Here is a 15255-nt window from a genome sequence, read left to right as displayed (position 1 = left end):
AAGTAAATTGTAACTATTTTCACTTATATGTAATTATTTTCATGTATCCTTTTAATTCCTTTGCCGTTTGAATTTGTCTACATTAAAATGTTGTAATAAGGGTTCCGATACAGCTCACGTGTATATATATCATAACTGCATTACAGTATTTTATTATGTTAACGTTGTTCTCACATACTAGATAATACGTGTGAATCAGTTATCTGAACCGCGTATTACCCATAATTTTCGTTAGCTAACATATTTTAATGTACAGCATTTTTGAGGTTCTTTATTGAGATTAAATGGCTGGTATTTTTAGCACTGGTTTTGTAATAACCTCTGTTAACTGGTGGTCAGGTTACATAACCGACAGTCATAACAGGTCTCTAACAAAAATCCATGCACACAACACATTAAGCGTTCGGTTATGACAATCTATATGGTTTCCCAATAGACAAGGAATCAAACCCTCATCGCTTTTATGTAATTATTTAAATTGCTAGTTTGTCACTACATTGTAATTGCTTTAGTAATTGGGAAAATGTGCGTAATCTGGCTCTAATTAACTACAGTGCGATGTATTTTTTGGAAATAATTTGTACTGTTACTTTTCTTGATATACGATGTATATTACCATTTATCCAGTACTTGCATTTTAGATTAATTGTTATGGCCTATTTTGGATATATGGTTTTTTAAAAATTAACTTTTATGTTATAAGGGGTCCCATTGCTGCTATAAGACATGTAATAAAATTATCTCCTTTATATGAGTATCAAAAACAGTTTGCTTGACAGTTTTCATTTCTGTTCTATCAACTGTAGAGGTATGATAGGTTCTGACCCAGTGCTTGTGCAAAAAAAAAAAAAAAAGAGTATAACTTGAGTGCAATGTATTTATTTGGGGCAAAGCTTTTATGCTTTAAAGAGAACACTGTTTCCTTATACCCAAGTTCTGTTTGTATCATATGATAAATTTTTCTATAAATAACAGGTGTGATAGTGGAGGTATCTACTAAGCTAGCGTATTTTGTCTCTATCCAACATATAATTTATTCTTTGTAATTTGTAACAGTAGTTTTCACTCATGAATGCGCTAAACGATCTCTGCATCCACAATGTGCTTTTAAAACATTCTGCTTTCATAATTATGATGACTTTTTAATTTATATAAAGTGCTCACATGTCCTAACGGGATAAATGAGATGTGTGTTTCATCACGTTGTTAAATACGATAAAAAATTGTTAATCTGCACCTTTTGAAAAAAAAATTTTTATAACACGTAATGAGTTTCATGGCATTCTGAAATGCTATATTGTGACTTACAAGGTATAATTACATTTATGTATTTGACTTATTGGTTTCAATGTAATATTTTACGTAAATTAAGAACCTTATATCTCTGACTCCCTACACCAGTTGGCAGTTACTGTGTTGTAACAAATTCTGTTATATTTGATGTTACGTTATTTGTATATTTTTCTTCTTTCCTATTCCTGTAATTTTACACCATATAACTTACCCTGTTGGTTTTTATTCTGGCATGTTTTTTAAGTTGTTTGAAAATAACATGCCAGCATATGTTGGCAAGATGTGCATTACCCCACTGTCTTTTTCTTGCTGTGCGTTTTTTAATGTACAATTTTAAAATTGAAATATTCAATTAATGATTTGTAAGTACAAGTTGGTATTTGGTGGTAATCTCTTGGCAAATAAAGAATTGTTAAGTCTTCACGTGACACACGCCACATAGAGGGCGTTCCAAGACCCTGTCACACCGAGGTCTGCTGTATAGGTGATGTAAACAGCGGCTTCAGTTATGGTGATCGCTTCTCAGTTTTGGTTATTGATAACTTGATACCAGTGTCTGAGTTTAATGTGTACAGGTATGTTCTTTCGAACAGTTGGTTTATACTCAGGTGTATTTGTGCTTTTTGTTTTTACTCACTGATTGCTATGTAAAAAAAAAAATTAAATAAAACAAAAAATTTAAAAAAATATTAACTTCCAGCACCAAAGATGATCACTATGTGATCGAAAATCGATTCTGCTATTAATAAAACATCAATATTACAACCAACGCTGACCTTCCTTTTAATTTAACATATATGGTCGTTGGGCACACAGCACTCCATGGAGTCGCCAATCAATAAAGAATTCTTGTTAGTATTTTGCAGCCGTGGCTTATTAAACTGATAGTTCGGTAATTTTCACATCTGTCAGCACCAGATTTCTTTGGGATTGGAATTATTAAATTCTTCTTGAAGTCTGAGGGTATTTTGCCTGCCTCATACATCTTATTCACCAGATGGTAGAGTTTCGTCAGGACTGGCTCTCCCAAGGCTATCAGTAGTTCTAATGTAATGTCATCTACTCCTGGGGCCTTGTTTCGACTTAGGTCTTTCAGTGCTATGTCAAATTCTTCACACAGCACCATATCTCTGATCTTATCTTCATTTATGTCCTCTCCCATTTCTATAATATTTCCCTCTAGTACATTGCCCTTGTATAGACCCTCTATATACTACTCTACTTCCACCTTTTTGCTTTACCTTCTTTGCGTAGGACGGGTTTTCCATCAGAGCTCTAGATATTCATACAGGTGGTTCTCTTTTCTCTGAAGGTCTCTTTAATTTTCCTGTAGGCAATATGTATCTTACCCCTAGTGATTCATGCTTCTACGTCCTTACATTTGTCCTTTAGCCATCCCTGCTTAGCCATTTTGCACTTCCCGTCGATCTCATTTTTGAGACATTTGTATTCCTTTTCGCCTGCTTCATGTACTGTAGTTTTATATTTCGTCCTTTCATCAGTGAAATTCAGTATCTATTCTTTTACCCAAGGATTTCTGCTGGCCCTTGTTTTTTTACATACTTGATCCTCTGCTGCCTTCACTATTTGATCTCTGAAAGCTACCCATTCTTCTTAAACTGTCTTTCTTTCCCCTGTTCTTGTCAATCATTTCCTAATGCTCTCTCTGAAACTCTCTACAATGTCTGGTTCTGTCAGTTTATCCAGGTCCCATCTCCGTAAATTCACACCTTTTTGCAGTTTCTTCAGTTTTAATCTACAGTTCATAACCAATAAATTGTGGTCAGTGTCCACATCTGCCCCCTGGAAATATCTTTCAATTTAAAATCTTGTTCCTAAATATCTGTCTTGCCATTATATAATTTGTCTGAAACCTTCCAGTGTCTCCAGGCCTCTTCTACGTATACAACCTTCTTTCATGATTCTTAAACCAAGTGTTAGCTATGGGTAAGTTATGCTCTGTGCAAAATTTTACCAGGCAGCTTCCCCTTTTGTTCCTTATCCTCAATCCTTATTCACCCACTATGTTTCCTTCTCTCACATTTCCTACTCTGGAATTTCAGTCACCCATGACTACTAAATTTTCGTCTCCCTTGACTATCTGAATAATTTCTTTCATTGCATCATACATTTCTCCAATATCTTCATCATCTGCGGAGCTAGTTGACATATAAACTTGTACTACTGTGGTACGCCTGGGCTTCGTGTCTATCTTGGCTACAATAATGTGTTCAATATGCTGTTCGTAGTAGCTTATCCTTGTTACAATTTTTTTTATTCATTATTAAACCTACTCCTGCATTGCTGTAATTAGATTTTGTATTTATGGCACTGTATTCACTTGACTAGAAGTCTTGTTCCTCTTGCCACTGAACTTCACTAATTCCCACTATATCTAACTGTAATATATCCATTTCCCTTTTTAAATTTTCTGACTTACCTGTCCTATTAAGGGATCTGACATTGCACGCTCCGATTTGTTGTACACCAGTTTTCTTTCTCCTGATAACGATGTCCTCTTGAGTAGTCCCTGTCCGGAGATCCGAATGGGGGACTATTTTACCTCCGGAATATTTTACCCAAGAGGACGCCATCATCATTTAACCATACAGTAAAGCTGCACAGCAAAGCTGCTTTGGTTGATATTACAAGGCCAGATCAGTCAATCATCCAGACTGTTGCCGCTGCAAATAGGCTGCTGCCCCTCTTCAGGAACCACGTGTTTGTCTGGCCTCTCAACAGATACTCCTCCGTTGTGATTGCACCTATGGTACCACCGTCTATATCGATGAGGCACGCAAGCGTCCCCACCAACACCAAGGTCCATGGTTCACGGGGGGGTCTTCATTGTTTATAGTAATTAATTATGAACTGAGCTTCTTTGTTGATGCATTGTTGTATTTTTAAAACTGTCTTCATTTGCTGTATTGTCACATTAGATTCAGAAGATTGGAAAAATTTCTCCTACATTAACTCCCCCCATTTTTTTCCAGGGCCTGCTGAAATATTGCGACAGAGTCCAGAAACAAGAGAGTTCCTATCCATTCTACAAAAATACATTCCATTTGTCCTGATACTCTGCGCAAAAGGATTATATGATCATCGAGCAGGTAATACTTGGACTGCCGATAAAAGATTATACGTTGAAATTTTATTGATCATGTCATTGTGTTTGTATTCACATATAGAATGTTTCTGTCATTATGATAAGCATTTTGTGTGTGTAAATGTACTGAAAATAGTGTTAATGAAGACTTTTTTGTCAGTGGAATTTATTGTAATGTTGAAAAGATGAACAAGAGAATATAAATTCTGTTTGACAATGAAAGGATTAGAAAAGCTTAGAAGAAAATCTATATGCTATCAAATTGAGATGCTTGCTGTGAATGGGGATGTAGTAATTATCCACAGGCTTGAGATAAAACTAATTGTTCCATCAGACTGTAGGCATTCTCCCCCCTTTTTTTCCATTCAGAGCTTGAGGCTATTGTTACTTTATGTACTGTAAACTAACTACTGCCACTTCGTTGTTTTGCTTACCATCATTGTGAACTACATGCTTCTCAGTTTACTGCCAGGTATCTTCATATTTTATCCACTGTAAAAGATGCAATATAAGGGGAAGACAACCACTTACATATAGAGGAATGGTGTATGGTGCACAGAAACATGTAATAGAAAACAATTAATACTTGCTTTTGAGCAGTGCTCTTTTTCTAGTAAAAGTACCCACAATCACACACTACCTTACAGGCACCCAAAAATACACACTTGTGGTAGCAGCGATGCTGATTATTGCATATTGATTATCGAAAGTAGTTGTCTGCATAGGTGGAGGTGGAAAGTGGGTAGGAAAGGATGCATGAGGTAAGGACGGGGTAGCAGGTAGTGTGAGGCAGGTGACTCGGAGCCTGCACAAAATGACAAAAAGCGCTTTGAGGGTAGTGCATGTAAGGGAAATAGATAGAGAGGGGAGGAGAGGGAAAGGTGGTGATGAAGAGGGAGACAGGAAGGGGAGAGAATAAGGGGAATGGCTGTGAGCTGGGGAAAAGGGGGCAGAGGCCTGCAGAGAGAGAGAGAGAGAGAGAGAAGTTGGGGGGGGGGGGGGGGGAGGAGAAGAGTAGTGCGAGAAGGAACTGCCTGCATAGTTCAGAGAAACTTGTGCTGGAAGAGAATATCCAATTGGTCCATGTAGTGAAGCAGCTGTTGAAAACATTTCTGTTGTGGTGCACATCATGTCGAGCAGCTGGATGCTAGAGTTAGTGGCTTGCCACATTTTGGCTGTGACCATTCATGCAAGTGGCGGACACATGATTACTTCTCATGCACACACAGATTGCTATGCAGTAATCACATAGCTGATATATAACATGTAGGATGCGGAGCACTACTTTGGATGATATGGGAAGTATGGTTGAATTGAGGTTTTGGGTTGAAGGTGAGGGCTTCAGAAAGTATTGAGACTTCACAGAGATCAAACTTTTGGCAGAAATCTGTAGTAAAATACTTCACACAATTTAACTCCCGATGTAACTGTAAAAGAATTCTTCTCAGTAAATTAAAAAGAGAAAGATCCAAAGCTAGAAAGAGCAGACTCATTAGCCAAGAAGTCAAAAAATTTATTTAAGAATAGGAAAGATACCAGACTAAGTTAAACAGCAAGTTCAACATGTTGAATAATAAAACTAGTCCAGCCGTAGATGAAATGGACAATCATTCAACAAACATACTTGTGGAAACATCAAAATATATTGCAGGTAAAAAGATAGCAAAAGAAAAATAAGGTTAGAGTTCTAAGTAGATAATAATAGGACCATGATGGAATAGGCTGCATTAAACAAAACTATTCAGGAATTGTGTCAAGAGAATGCAGAAAGCAACAGTAAAAATGTAGTAAGGGATTAAGTCAAAATATTAAAAGTATGAAAAAACAGAAAATAAACTGCAAGTACATTTCTCAAATTTGGCATGGATAACGTTGTGTAAGTCCCACAACATTTCATCGAAGCAACTGTTCATCACATGTAGATGTTTACAGTAGTTATTGCTGCAAGACATGACTGGTGATTTTCGCGAGGCAGAGCACGTGTACCACCAGTTGCATCTTGCAGCAATAACTACTGTAACCACCCGTAGGTGTTGAATAGTTCTTCAATGAAATATTGTGGGACTTATACAAGTGTTGGAAGTGTCCACAATAAATAAGCTGAGAAAACTTGAAAAAATTATAAAAGAGAAAGCTGTGATGTGTAGACATCATTTTATCATTTAGATGAATGATGATGCAGTATTTAACAGTAGAGAGAACGTTGTGCCCACATTTGCAGATTGGAAAAAAATTCTGTGGTCCAAGAGGTGAATCAGAAGCGCATTTATCAAATAATGATATTGAAGAAGTAATACTGCTGGAATGTAAAAAGCTACTGGAAGTATGCAGAAAATAAAGGTACCTGGAGAGAATGTTCCAATATAAGTAATTACATTCAGTCAAAGAAATATGAAAGAAACTTATGAAATTATTTACAGAATGTCTGCGGAGAAGACAATTCCTGAAACTGAGATAGTGTCTTTATTCTACTTAACAAGAAATGGAAATGTCGTACGGCTAGGGCCTCCCGTCGGGTAGACCGTTCGCCTGGTGCAGGTCTTTCGATTTGACGCCACTTCGGCGACCTGCGCGTCAATGGGGATGAAATGATGATGATTAGGACAACACAACACCCAGTCCCTGAGCGGAGAAAATTTCCGACCCAGCCGGGAATCGAACCCGGGCCCTTAGGATTGACAGTGCGTCGCGCTGACCACTCAGCTACCGGGGCGGACTACTTAACGAGAAAGAAGGCAGACAAAATACTCTAAAATTAACACAGACTTTATAGAGAAAACATCGCATCTTAATCATACAAACGAATGAGATGGCTTTAGAAATGGATAAAGCACAATGGACTATTTGCAAGTTGTGAACGATTTAATGGAATGTATAGTGACACTGTATTAGCACTTTTTCTGGAATTCTTAGATTCTGAGAAAGCTTGTGACTTGGCTTCAAAAAATGTATACTAACATTCTGTGAGAAACAAGGTGTTAAATTAACTTATACTAGTATATTGAAAAATTTGTATGTAGTCGGTTTTACAGTCTCTGTTATACCTCACGTTAGTGGTAAATTCAGAATTGAAAGAGTATTCAAGCAAAGAGAGTCTATATCACTAACACTGCAATTATCAGTCCTAAAGGATGTTTTCACTTCCATAACTGGGAAAATTGAGGAATATATGTTCATGGAATATCTGAAGTACCTTTGTTCAGGGATGGCATTGTATTATTTATGTCTTGTACAGATAAACTTCAACAATAAATCGTGTATCTTATTAGAATAGGTTTTAAACTAGTCCTGAAGGTAATTTTAATAAGACAAAACACTGCACAACTAGTGTACAAAAAATATGGTGATACAAATTAATAAAGAAGTCATAAATGTTATAATGGGACTTTTCTTTATTTAGAATCACTGAAGACATAGAAAAGATGAACAGGGAGAGTAACAAACAGAAGAGTGGAACTGACCTGGAGTACTTTTCATAAAGTTTGTCAAAACTAGGCTTGATAATGTGTGTGAAAATGAAAGTTTACAATCATTGTGTATTACTAATTCTGATTGATGGCACTGAGACAGGGATTTTTAATGTGAAAAAACAGTTACAAACTTGAGGGTTGCTCAGTGATTGGAGGAGAGAGATGCTCATTGGGAGTTACTGGGAGAAACAAGAAAACACATAGATGCATCAGGGAACAAACAGGAGGGGAGTATGTAATGGTGAATTTAAAGAAAATGGAATGGAGGCTTTCAGGACTTACACATAATTTGATCATAAGTGTCTGGACACCCCTATGTAATGTGGAATTGAATAGTAGATGTCACAAGAGGCAGACCTGCCAGTAAAAGAGGTGGTAGGATAAATGTGCTGTCAGCAGAGCAGCAGTTAACAGCAGAGTAGGTCGGGCAGGATAGCTCGGTGACTTTGAATGTGGATTAGTTGTTGGACGTCACCTGAGTGACAAATTCATCAGGGACGTTTCAGCCCTTCTAAAGCTGCCTAAGTCAGCTATTGTGGTGGTTGTGAAGTGGAAATACGAAGGAATCACTACAGTTAAATCGAGGCCAGGGAGACCTCGTGCTGATGGGCATGTACTGTCAAGCATTGCAGAGGGTGGTTGTAAAAAAATGACATGAAATCAGAGGAGGGAATCACTTGTGAGTTCCAAAGTGCTACCAGCAGTCCAGCTAGTACAATGATTTTGTGTATGGAGTTAAAAGAATAGGATACAAAGGTTGAGCAGCTCCTCTTAAGCTACACGTTTCTGTAGTCAGTGCTAAGCATTGCATGAGTTGATGTAAAGAGCAATGCCATTGGACAGAGGATGACTGAAAACAAATGATTTGGAGTGACCACCCACACACCCTGTGGCAATTCCATGGAAAGGTTTTGATTTGATAAATACCTGGAGATTATTGCCTGCCATCATGCATAGTACCAGCAGTGAAGTATGGAGGAAGTGGTGGTACGGTATGAGGTGTTAGTCATTTTTAGGGTATGGTGCATAAGAAAATGCTTAATTTGATGTGATAGGAACACATTTTGCAGCATTGTGTACTGCTTACAGTAACGGGATGGTTCAGAGGTGATAAGTGTATGTGTATCAGCATGACAGTGCACTCTGTCATAAAACAGTTTCTGTGAGGCAATTGTTTGTGGATAACAACATTCCTTAAATAGATTGGTCTACCCAGAGTCCCTACCTGACCCCAGTTAAACTCCTTTGGGATGAGTTGGAACATTGACTTCACTGTGGACCTCAGCATCCAACATCATTATCTTCTCTGGTTTCGGCTGTTGGAGAAGTGTGGACTGCCATCCTTCCAGTGACATTCAGACATTGCGTTGCAGAGCTCGAGCCATCATAAAGGTGAAGAGTGAAGACACACTATACTAATGTCCACTAATAGGTTTCCGGATGCTTTGATTAGATGGTGTATCCACAGGAATGTGTGGTAGAGGACCAAGATAGCTCTTTATTGGATTCCAAGAGATATGAAAACTCTGAGACTATGACTTAATGGATGGTGGGTAGATGACATTAGAAAACAGACAGGAGCAATTTCAGTGCATTTAACTAGAGACTGTAATGCATTGAAAAATACACTATGTGGTCAAAAGTATCTGTATTGTGCTGCCATCTAGTGCCAGGTACTCCATATCAGCGACCTCAGTAGTCATTAGACATCGTGAGAGAGCAGAATGGGGTGCTCCACAGAACTCACGGACTTTGAACGTGGTCAGGTGATTGGGTCTCACTTGTGTCATATGTCTGTACGCGAGATTTCCACACTCCTAAATACTCCTAGGGACACATACAGCACAAAAACATACAGACCAACCTCATCTGTTGACTGACAGAGACCGCCGACAGTTGAAGAGGGTCGTAATGAGTAATAGGGAGACATCTATCCAGACTATCACAAAGGAATTCCAAACTGCATCAGGATCCTCTGCAGGTACTATGACAGTTACGCGGAGGTGAGAAAACTTGACTTTCATGGTCAAGCAGCTGCTCATAAGCCACACATCATGCCGGCAAATGCCAAACGGTGCTTTGCTTGGTGTAAGGAATGTAATCATTGGATGATTGAACAGTGGAAAAACGTAGTGTGGCATGGCGAATCACGGTACATAATGTGGCGATCTGATGGAAGGGTGTGGGTATGGCGAATGCCCAGTGAACGTCATCTGCCAGTGTGTGTAGTGCCAACAGTAAAGTTCGGAGGCAGTGATGTTGTGGTGTGGTTGTGTTTTCCATGGAGGGGGCTTGCACCCCTTGTCATTTTGCGTGGTACTATCACAGCACAGGCCTACAATGATGTTTTAAGCACCTTCTTGCTTCCCATTGTTGAAGAGTAATTTGGGAATGGCGATTGCATCTTTCAACATGGTTGTGCACCGGTTCATAATGCACGGCCTGTGGTGGAGTGTTTACACGACAATAACCATGGACTGGCCTGCACAGTGTCTTGACCTGAATCCTATAGGACACCTTTGGGATGTTTTGGAAAGCCGACTTCGTGCCAGGCCTCACCGATCGACATCAATACCTCTCCTCAGTGCAGCAGTCAATGAAGAATGGGCTGCCATTCCCCAAGAAACCTTTGAGCATCTGATTGAATGTAAGCCTGCAAGAGTGGAAGCTGTCATCAAGGATAAGGGTGGTCGAACACCATATTGAATTCCAGCATTACCGGTGGAGGGTGCCACGAACTTGTAAGTCATTTTCAGCCAGGTCTCCGGATACTTTTGATCACATAGTGTGTAGGGAGGTCTTGTTCCTTCCTGCAGATGGCTTAAAATGACTAATAATGAACACACATTTTATTGCACATAACATTAGAGTAGAAGCATTCACTGTTATTTTTTATTAGTTTTTTAATATATATGTTATTTGGTGGGGTGAAATTTTTTGAGTAAATTTCATATAACAGTACTTAAAACAGTCCCATACTCAGGATATGAGGGGGTGAGCAGATGTAGGAAACCTGTCACTGCCACTCACAGAAAACCCTTAGTGGAGGTGGTGTGCATTGCCTTCCTCCAACCTGTTACAAAGTGTCAAGCATGTATCCGTGTCTTGTGGATGACTGTGATGAGTATTTGTACAGTGTAGTGTTGGGTTTGTGTCGTGATGGATGAAAGGAAGGGAGAGGGTCGAACCCAGTGCCAGCACATAGCCTACTCCTCATGAATAGCACAAAGGGGGCTGCTACACTCTACTTCTCCGTACGATGGATGGATTATTGTCAACAGTGTCACATCCCCTCACTTCATGAGACACTGCAGAAAGGTTTGAAATTTAATCCAAGACATTGGCACAAAGACTGGCAATCGGGAAATTTGCACCACCACCTCTCCTCCCCTTGCCGCCCAAATACTGTGCAAGTGAAAATTTCATCCAACACAAAGAGTTGAACTGGCTTACCTCAGAGTCAAGGACCACTACACAAAGTGGGCATTAACAGCCTCAGCTATGGATGCGGATAAATTTCATATTCATTGTATTTTATTTTGTTGCTCTTAGTGCACCGTGTATGCTTTCTCCACGTAACTATTTTTGTAATACAAAATTTTATGTTTATTCATAAATAATTTCTGACAGATATGACAGCATTAAATAACATGTAATTTGGTATTTTAACTGAGGCCTGAACTGTTTCAGGCATTCTTATATTTCTGGCCTTATCAATAACGGCATGCTATAGCAACACAGTTCTAAGGAGAGAAATTGGGAAACAATCTCGCCGTAGCCTTGGCACTCTTGGTCTCGTTGTAACAAACTTACTTGTTTGTATCCTTGGATTGTATTATTTCTTTGAGGACCAAAAGCTCTATCTCAGGTATGTATTCTTCTCAATTGATTAATAGTTATGTTGTAATGCCACCCACTTGGCAAGAGACTGGGAAGTTAGTTACATTTGATAAGATTTGTGCAAGGTATTTTCTAAGAGTAGGAATGAGAAGCCATCAGGCATTCACCAACATCTGTTGTAGAAAAATAAAACAAGACCAAAATCACTTGGCCCAACAAAGTATGCAAGGTTTCGTGTAGCACTTTTGTGTTGTCTCATTTTGTACCTACAGCTACACCAAATTGCCAATTGCAGTATTCTTCTGTTTCACTGTTATCATTTCTTGTTATTTCCTGCAGCACTATATTTAACTGTTTCAAAATATGAACTTTTTAATATTTTTCTGGAGATGAGTCAGCCATAAATACAATTAAGTCTTCAATATTTCTGTACACAGCTATTGATTTTGTATAATATTACAAAGAAACAGAATGGCTGACAGTACTTACCTCCAGAAGGTGAAACTCCCAAGTACTGCCAACAGGCACATTTAAACTGGAAAGGAAGAAAGTGAAACCTCGAAAACTGAAAGATCCTCTTCCCAGTACGGAGGTATAGGTCACTTAGACCTCAGTTTGAGAAGGATCCACTTGTTTTGAAGACAAGGGGAGACTCAGAGGAGGAGGTCAATGATAGATTCATGTATTAATTTACACAAAATAAGGAAAAGGCCACGACTTACCTTTAGCGGACTGGTGCGCAGAAATACATAACAGAAAACTGTGATCACAATAGGTATTGAGCTCTTCCTCTTTTTCTGCTAAAAGTACACAAATTCACACACAGGCATCCAAATACACTCACTCCTGCAGTCACAACGAGAATGACTGGGGATTCCGCCTCCATGACCTCTGTGTCAACAAGATGTTAATCCCTGATCTTCCTTTGTTATTATTGATTGTAGATTATTGAGAGCAGTTGCCTGGACAGATGGAAGTGGGAAGGGGGGACGGAAGGACACATGAGGCAAGGAGGGGGTGGTAGGACATTGGGAGGCAGGTTTTACAGCAGGTAACTCAGCTGCTGCACAAGACAAAAGTAATTCAGAGGTTAGAACATGTAAGACAGAGAGTGGGAGAAAGGGAGGAAGGGGAGGAAAGTAATGTGGAGATGAAGAATGTGTGTGTGTGTGTGTGTGTGTGTGTGTGTGTGTGTGTGTGTGTGTGTGTGAGAGAGAGAGAGAGAGAGAGAGAGAGAGAGAGAGAGAGAGAGAGAGAGAGAGAGAGAGAGAGAGAGAGAGAGAGAGGGGGGGGGGGGGCACATGGTGATGGGGGTGGGGGGAGAAAGCAGCACATGATGTGGATGTTGAAGGAGTGCTGTGAGCAGACGAGAGAAGGGGAAAAGGTAAGATGAGGCTATGGGAGACAGGTTGCAGAAGTTTGGGCCATGGGGCTGCAAGAGTGCAGAATATACTGGAGAGACAATTTCCACGTGCATAGTTCAAAGAAAGTTGTGCTGGAAGGCAGTATCCAAATTGCCTGCACAGTGAAGCAGCAGTTGAAGTCATTTGCATTGTGGCGTGTAGTGTGGGTGGGTGTTGGGTGGGTGTATGGGACAGGTCTTGCAGCTAGGTCGACCTCAAGGAAAGGGCCATGAGAGTGCAGGGTTGAGAGCAGGGTTGGAGTAGGGATGTTCTGTAGGTTGGGAGGATGACAGAACACAACTTTGGCTTATGTGGATAGGGTTTTGGACAGGATAGACCTGAATGAGATTTTCACTCTGCAGCGGAGTGTGCGCTGAAGTGAAACTTCCTGGCAGATTAAAACTGTTTGCCTGACCGAGACTCGAACTCGGGACCAATGCCTTTTGCAGGCAAGTGCTCTACCAACTGAGCTACCCAAGCACGACTCACGCCCCGTCCTCACAGCTTTACTTCTGCCAGTACCTCGTCTCCTACCTTCCAAACTTTACAGAAGCTCTCCTGCAAAGTTCTGCAAGGTTCGCAGGCCATAAGTACTCCTCAGTTACATGAAAAAATGGTTGCAGCATGCTTATAAATATATTTATTCATCTATGTCTTTGTTTATAACCAATATATACTATTCATGAAGAAATTGGGTAAATATTTACTGTGTTTTGGAAAGCACAGAGACATTAGGCTACTGGCCTACCTTTTGTTCTATTCCTTTGATATATGTTTATTTAGTTTGTTTCTGTATCTAATAATGTGTGTTAGAGTGTGTTTATGGTCCAGCTATAGGAATATGTATTTAATTTCAAGTTATTTAAGTGTAAATCCAGCATTTCGAATGTGTTTCAATATATTTGTGAATGTACGTTGGCTTGGACATATGGAGGGAGCACTCCAGCCAATCGCAGTGCTCATTGCTAAGAGAGATGTATGGAGGTTGGGGAGGAGCATAATTTCTGAAGAGGACACAGTCAAGTACGGCACAGGACACGGAGAGCGCTGGACGCGACAGTGCGAGGGATGCACATTCACGAGAGGGACTTGGAGAGTGTGGAGCGGCTTGCGCGTGTTCGTGGCAGATAGAAATACTTCGTAGTGCTGACTTGTGCACTTGTGAGATTTCCGTGGCTTCTACAGTGAAGCTGTAGTGTGCTTTTACAAGTAAATATCTCACAAGCTATGGTGTTGTTCATAACTAATTACCTGCAGTAGGAATCTATTGTTTCCCTGTTATTCAACTTGTATTTTATTTAATTGCTGGACCATCGACACCAATAAGTGTTTTGCAGAAATATACCGCATTCTCTGCTGTCGTACTCATCATTTAAAGTCGTTAAGAAAGTACCTGCAGATTTTTTTTTTTCATTGCAATCTTTCATTTATAAATTTATATGTTTCTTTCATAATTCACAATTGCCGAGTGATAGAAACCTTTGACCATTCGATTCATGTGTGTATTCTTATCGTATACTGAAGACTCAGCAGTATATGGCCTTTAATGTGGTAACTATGTAACCCAGCCCCCAGACAACGAAACCAGCCAAAACTTTTAATATTGCAACTCTGTGTCGGAGGGTACATAGTTGAGGGCCACCATACCACCACCATTTCATTTCCATTTAATTGGAAAGCCTGCATTATGTTCTTGCCTTTCATGTTAGAGCCGCTGTCATAGCCCTGACCCCTCATGTCCTCCAAAAGTATTTTCATTTCTTCTAACTATTTTAAGACTACCTCTGTAAGCCTCAAACCAGACATATCTCGTACACGTACAAATCCAAGAAAATGTTTAATAATATTTACATCACTCGTGTCAAGGTCGGTAGAAGTCACATTCACAAAACGCACTATCATAGTCATTTGCTCAACAACCGAAATATCTGGTGTACAGTCCAAAATCAAAGTATAATATTTAGCAGATCTCAATTGAGACAGTATTTTGTTTTTAATTTTTTGATGGAGAAAGTGAATTATTTCACTTTGTATGTTTTTAGCCAGATAATGACGAGACTTATTTTCACCATGTGTTGTCCTCCCCATTTATTCACCAGAACTGAATCAAATTTACCAAATAATTCAACCAGTTTTAAGAAAT

The 15255-nt window shown here is 39.5% G+C and overlaps 1 protein-coding gene across 1 annotated transcript in view; it reads left to right on the top strand.

Moving 5' to 3' along the window:
• Nucleotides 1–15255, top strand: part of LOC124545157 (RING finger and transmembrane domain-containing protein 2) — an 83374-nt gene that overhangs the window by 46429 nt on the left and 21690 nt on the right. The window contains exons 3-4 of the mRNA XM_047123991.1: nucleotides 4287–4403; nucleotides 11560–11737. Of these exons, the coding sequence (XP_046979947.1) occupies nucleotides 4287–4403; nucleotides 11560–11737 (295 nt within the window). The remainder of the gene's footprint in view (nucleotides 1–4286; nucleotides 4404–11559; nucleotides 11738–15255) is intronic.

Source organism: Schistocerca americana, chromosome 8 (genome assembly GCF_021461395.2).
Source record: "Schistocerca americana isolate TAMUIC-IGC-003095 chromosome 8, iqSchAmer2.1, whole genome shotgun sequence".
Lineage (NCBI taxonomy): Eukaryota > Metazoa > Arthropoda > Insecta > Orthoptera > Acrididae > Schistocerca > Schistocerca americana.
Note: the sequence above shows the minus strand (reverse complement) of the source record. Positions and strands in the feature narration are given on the sequence as shown.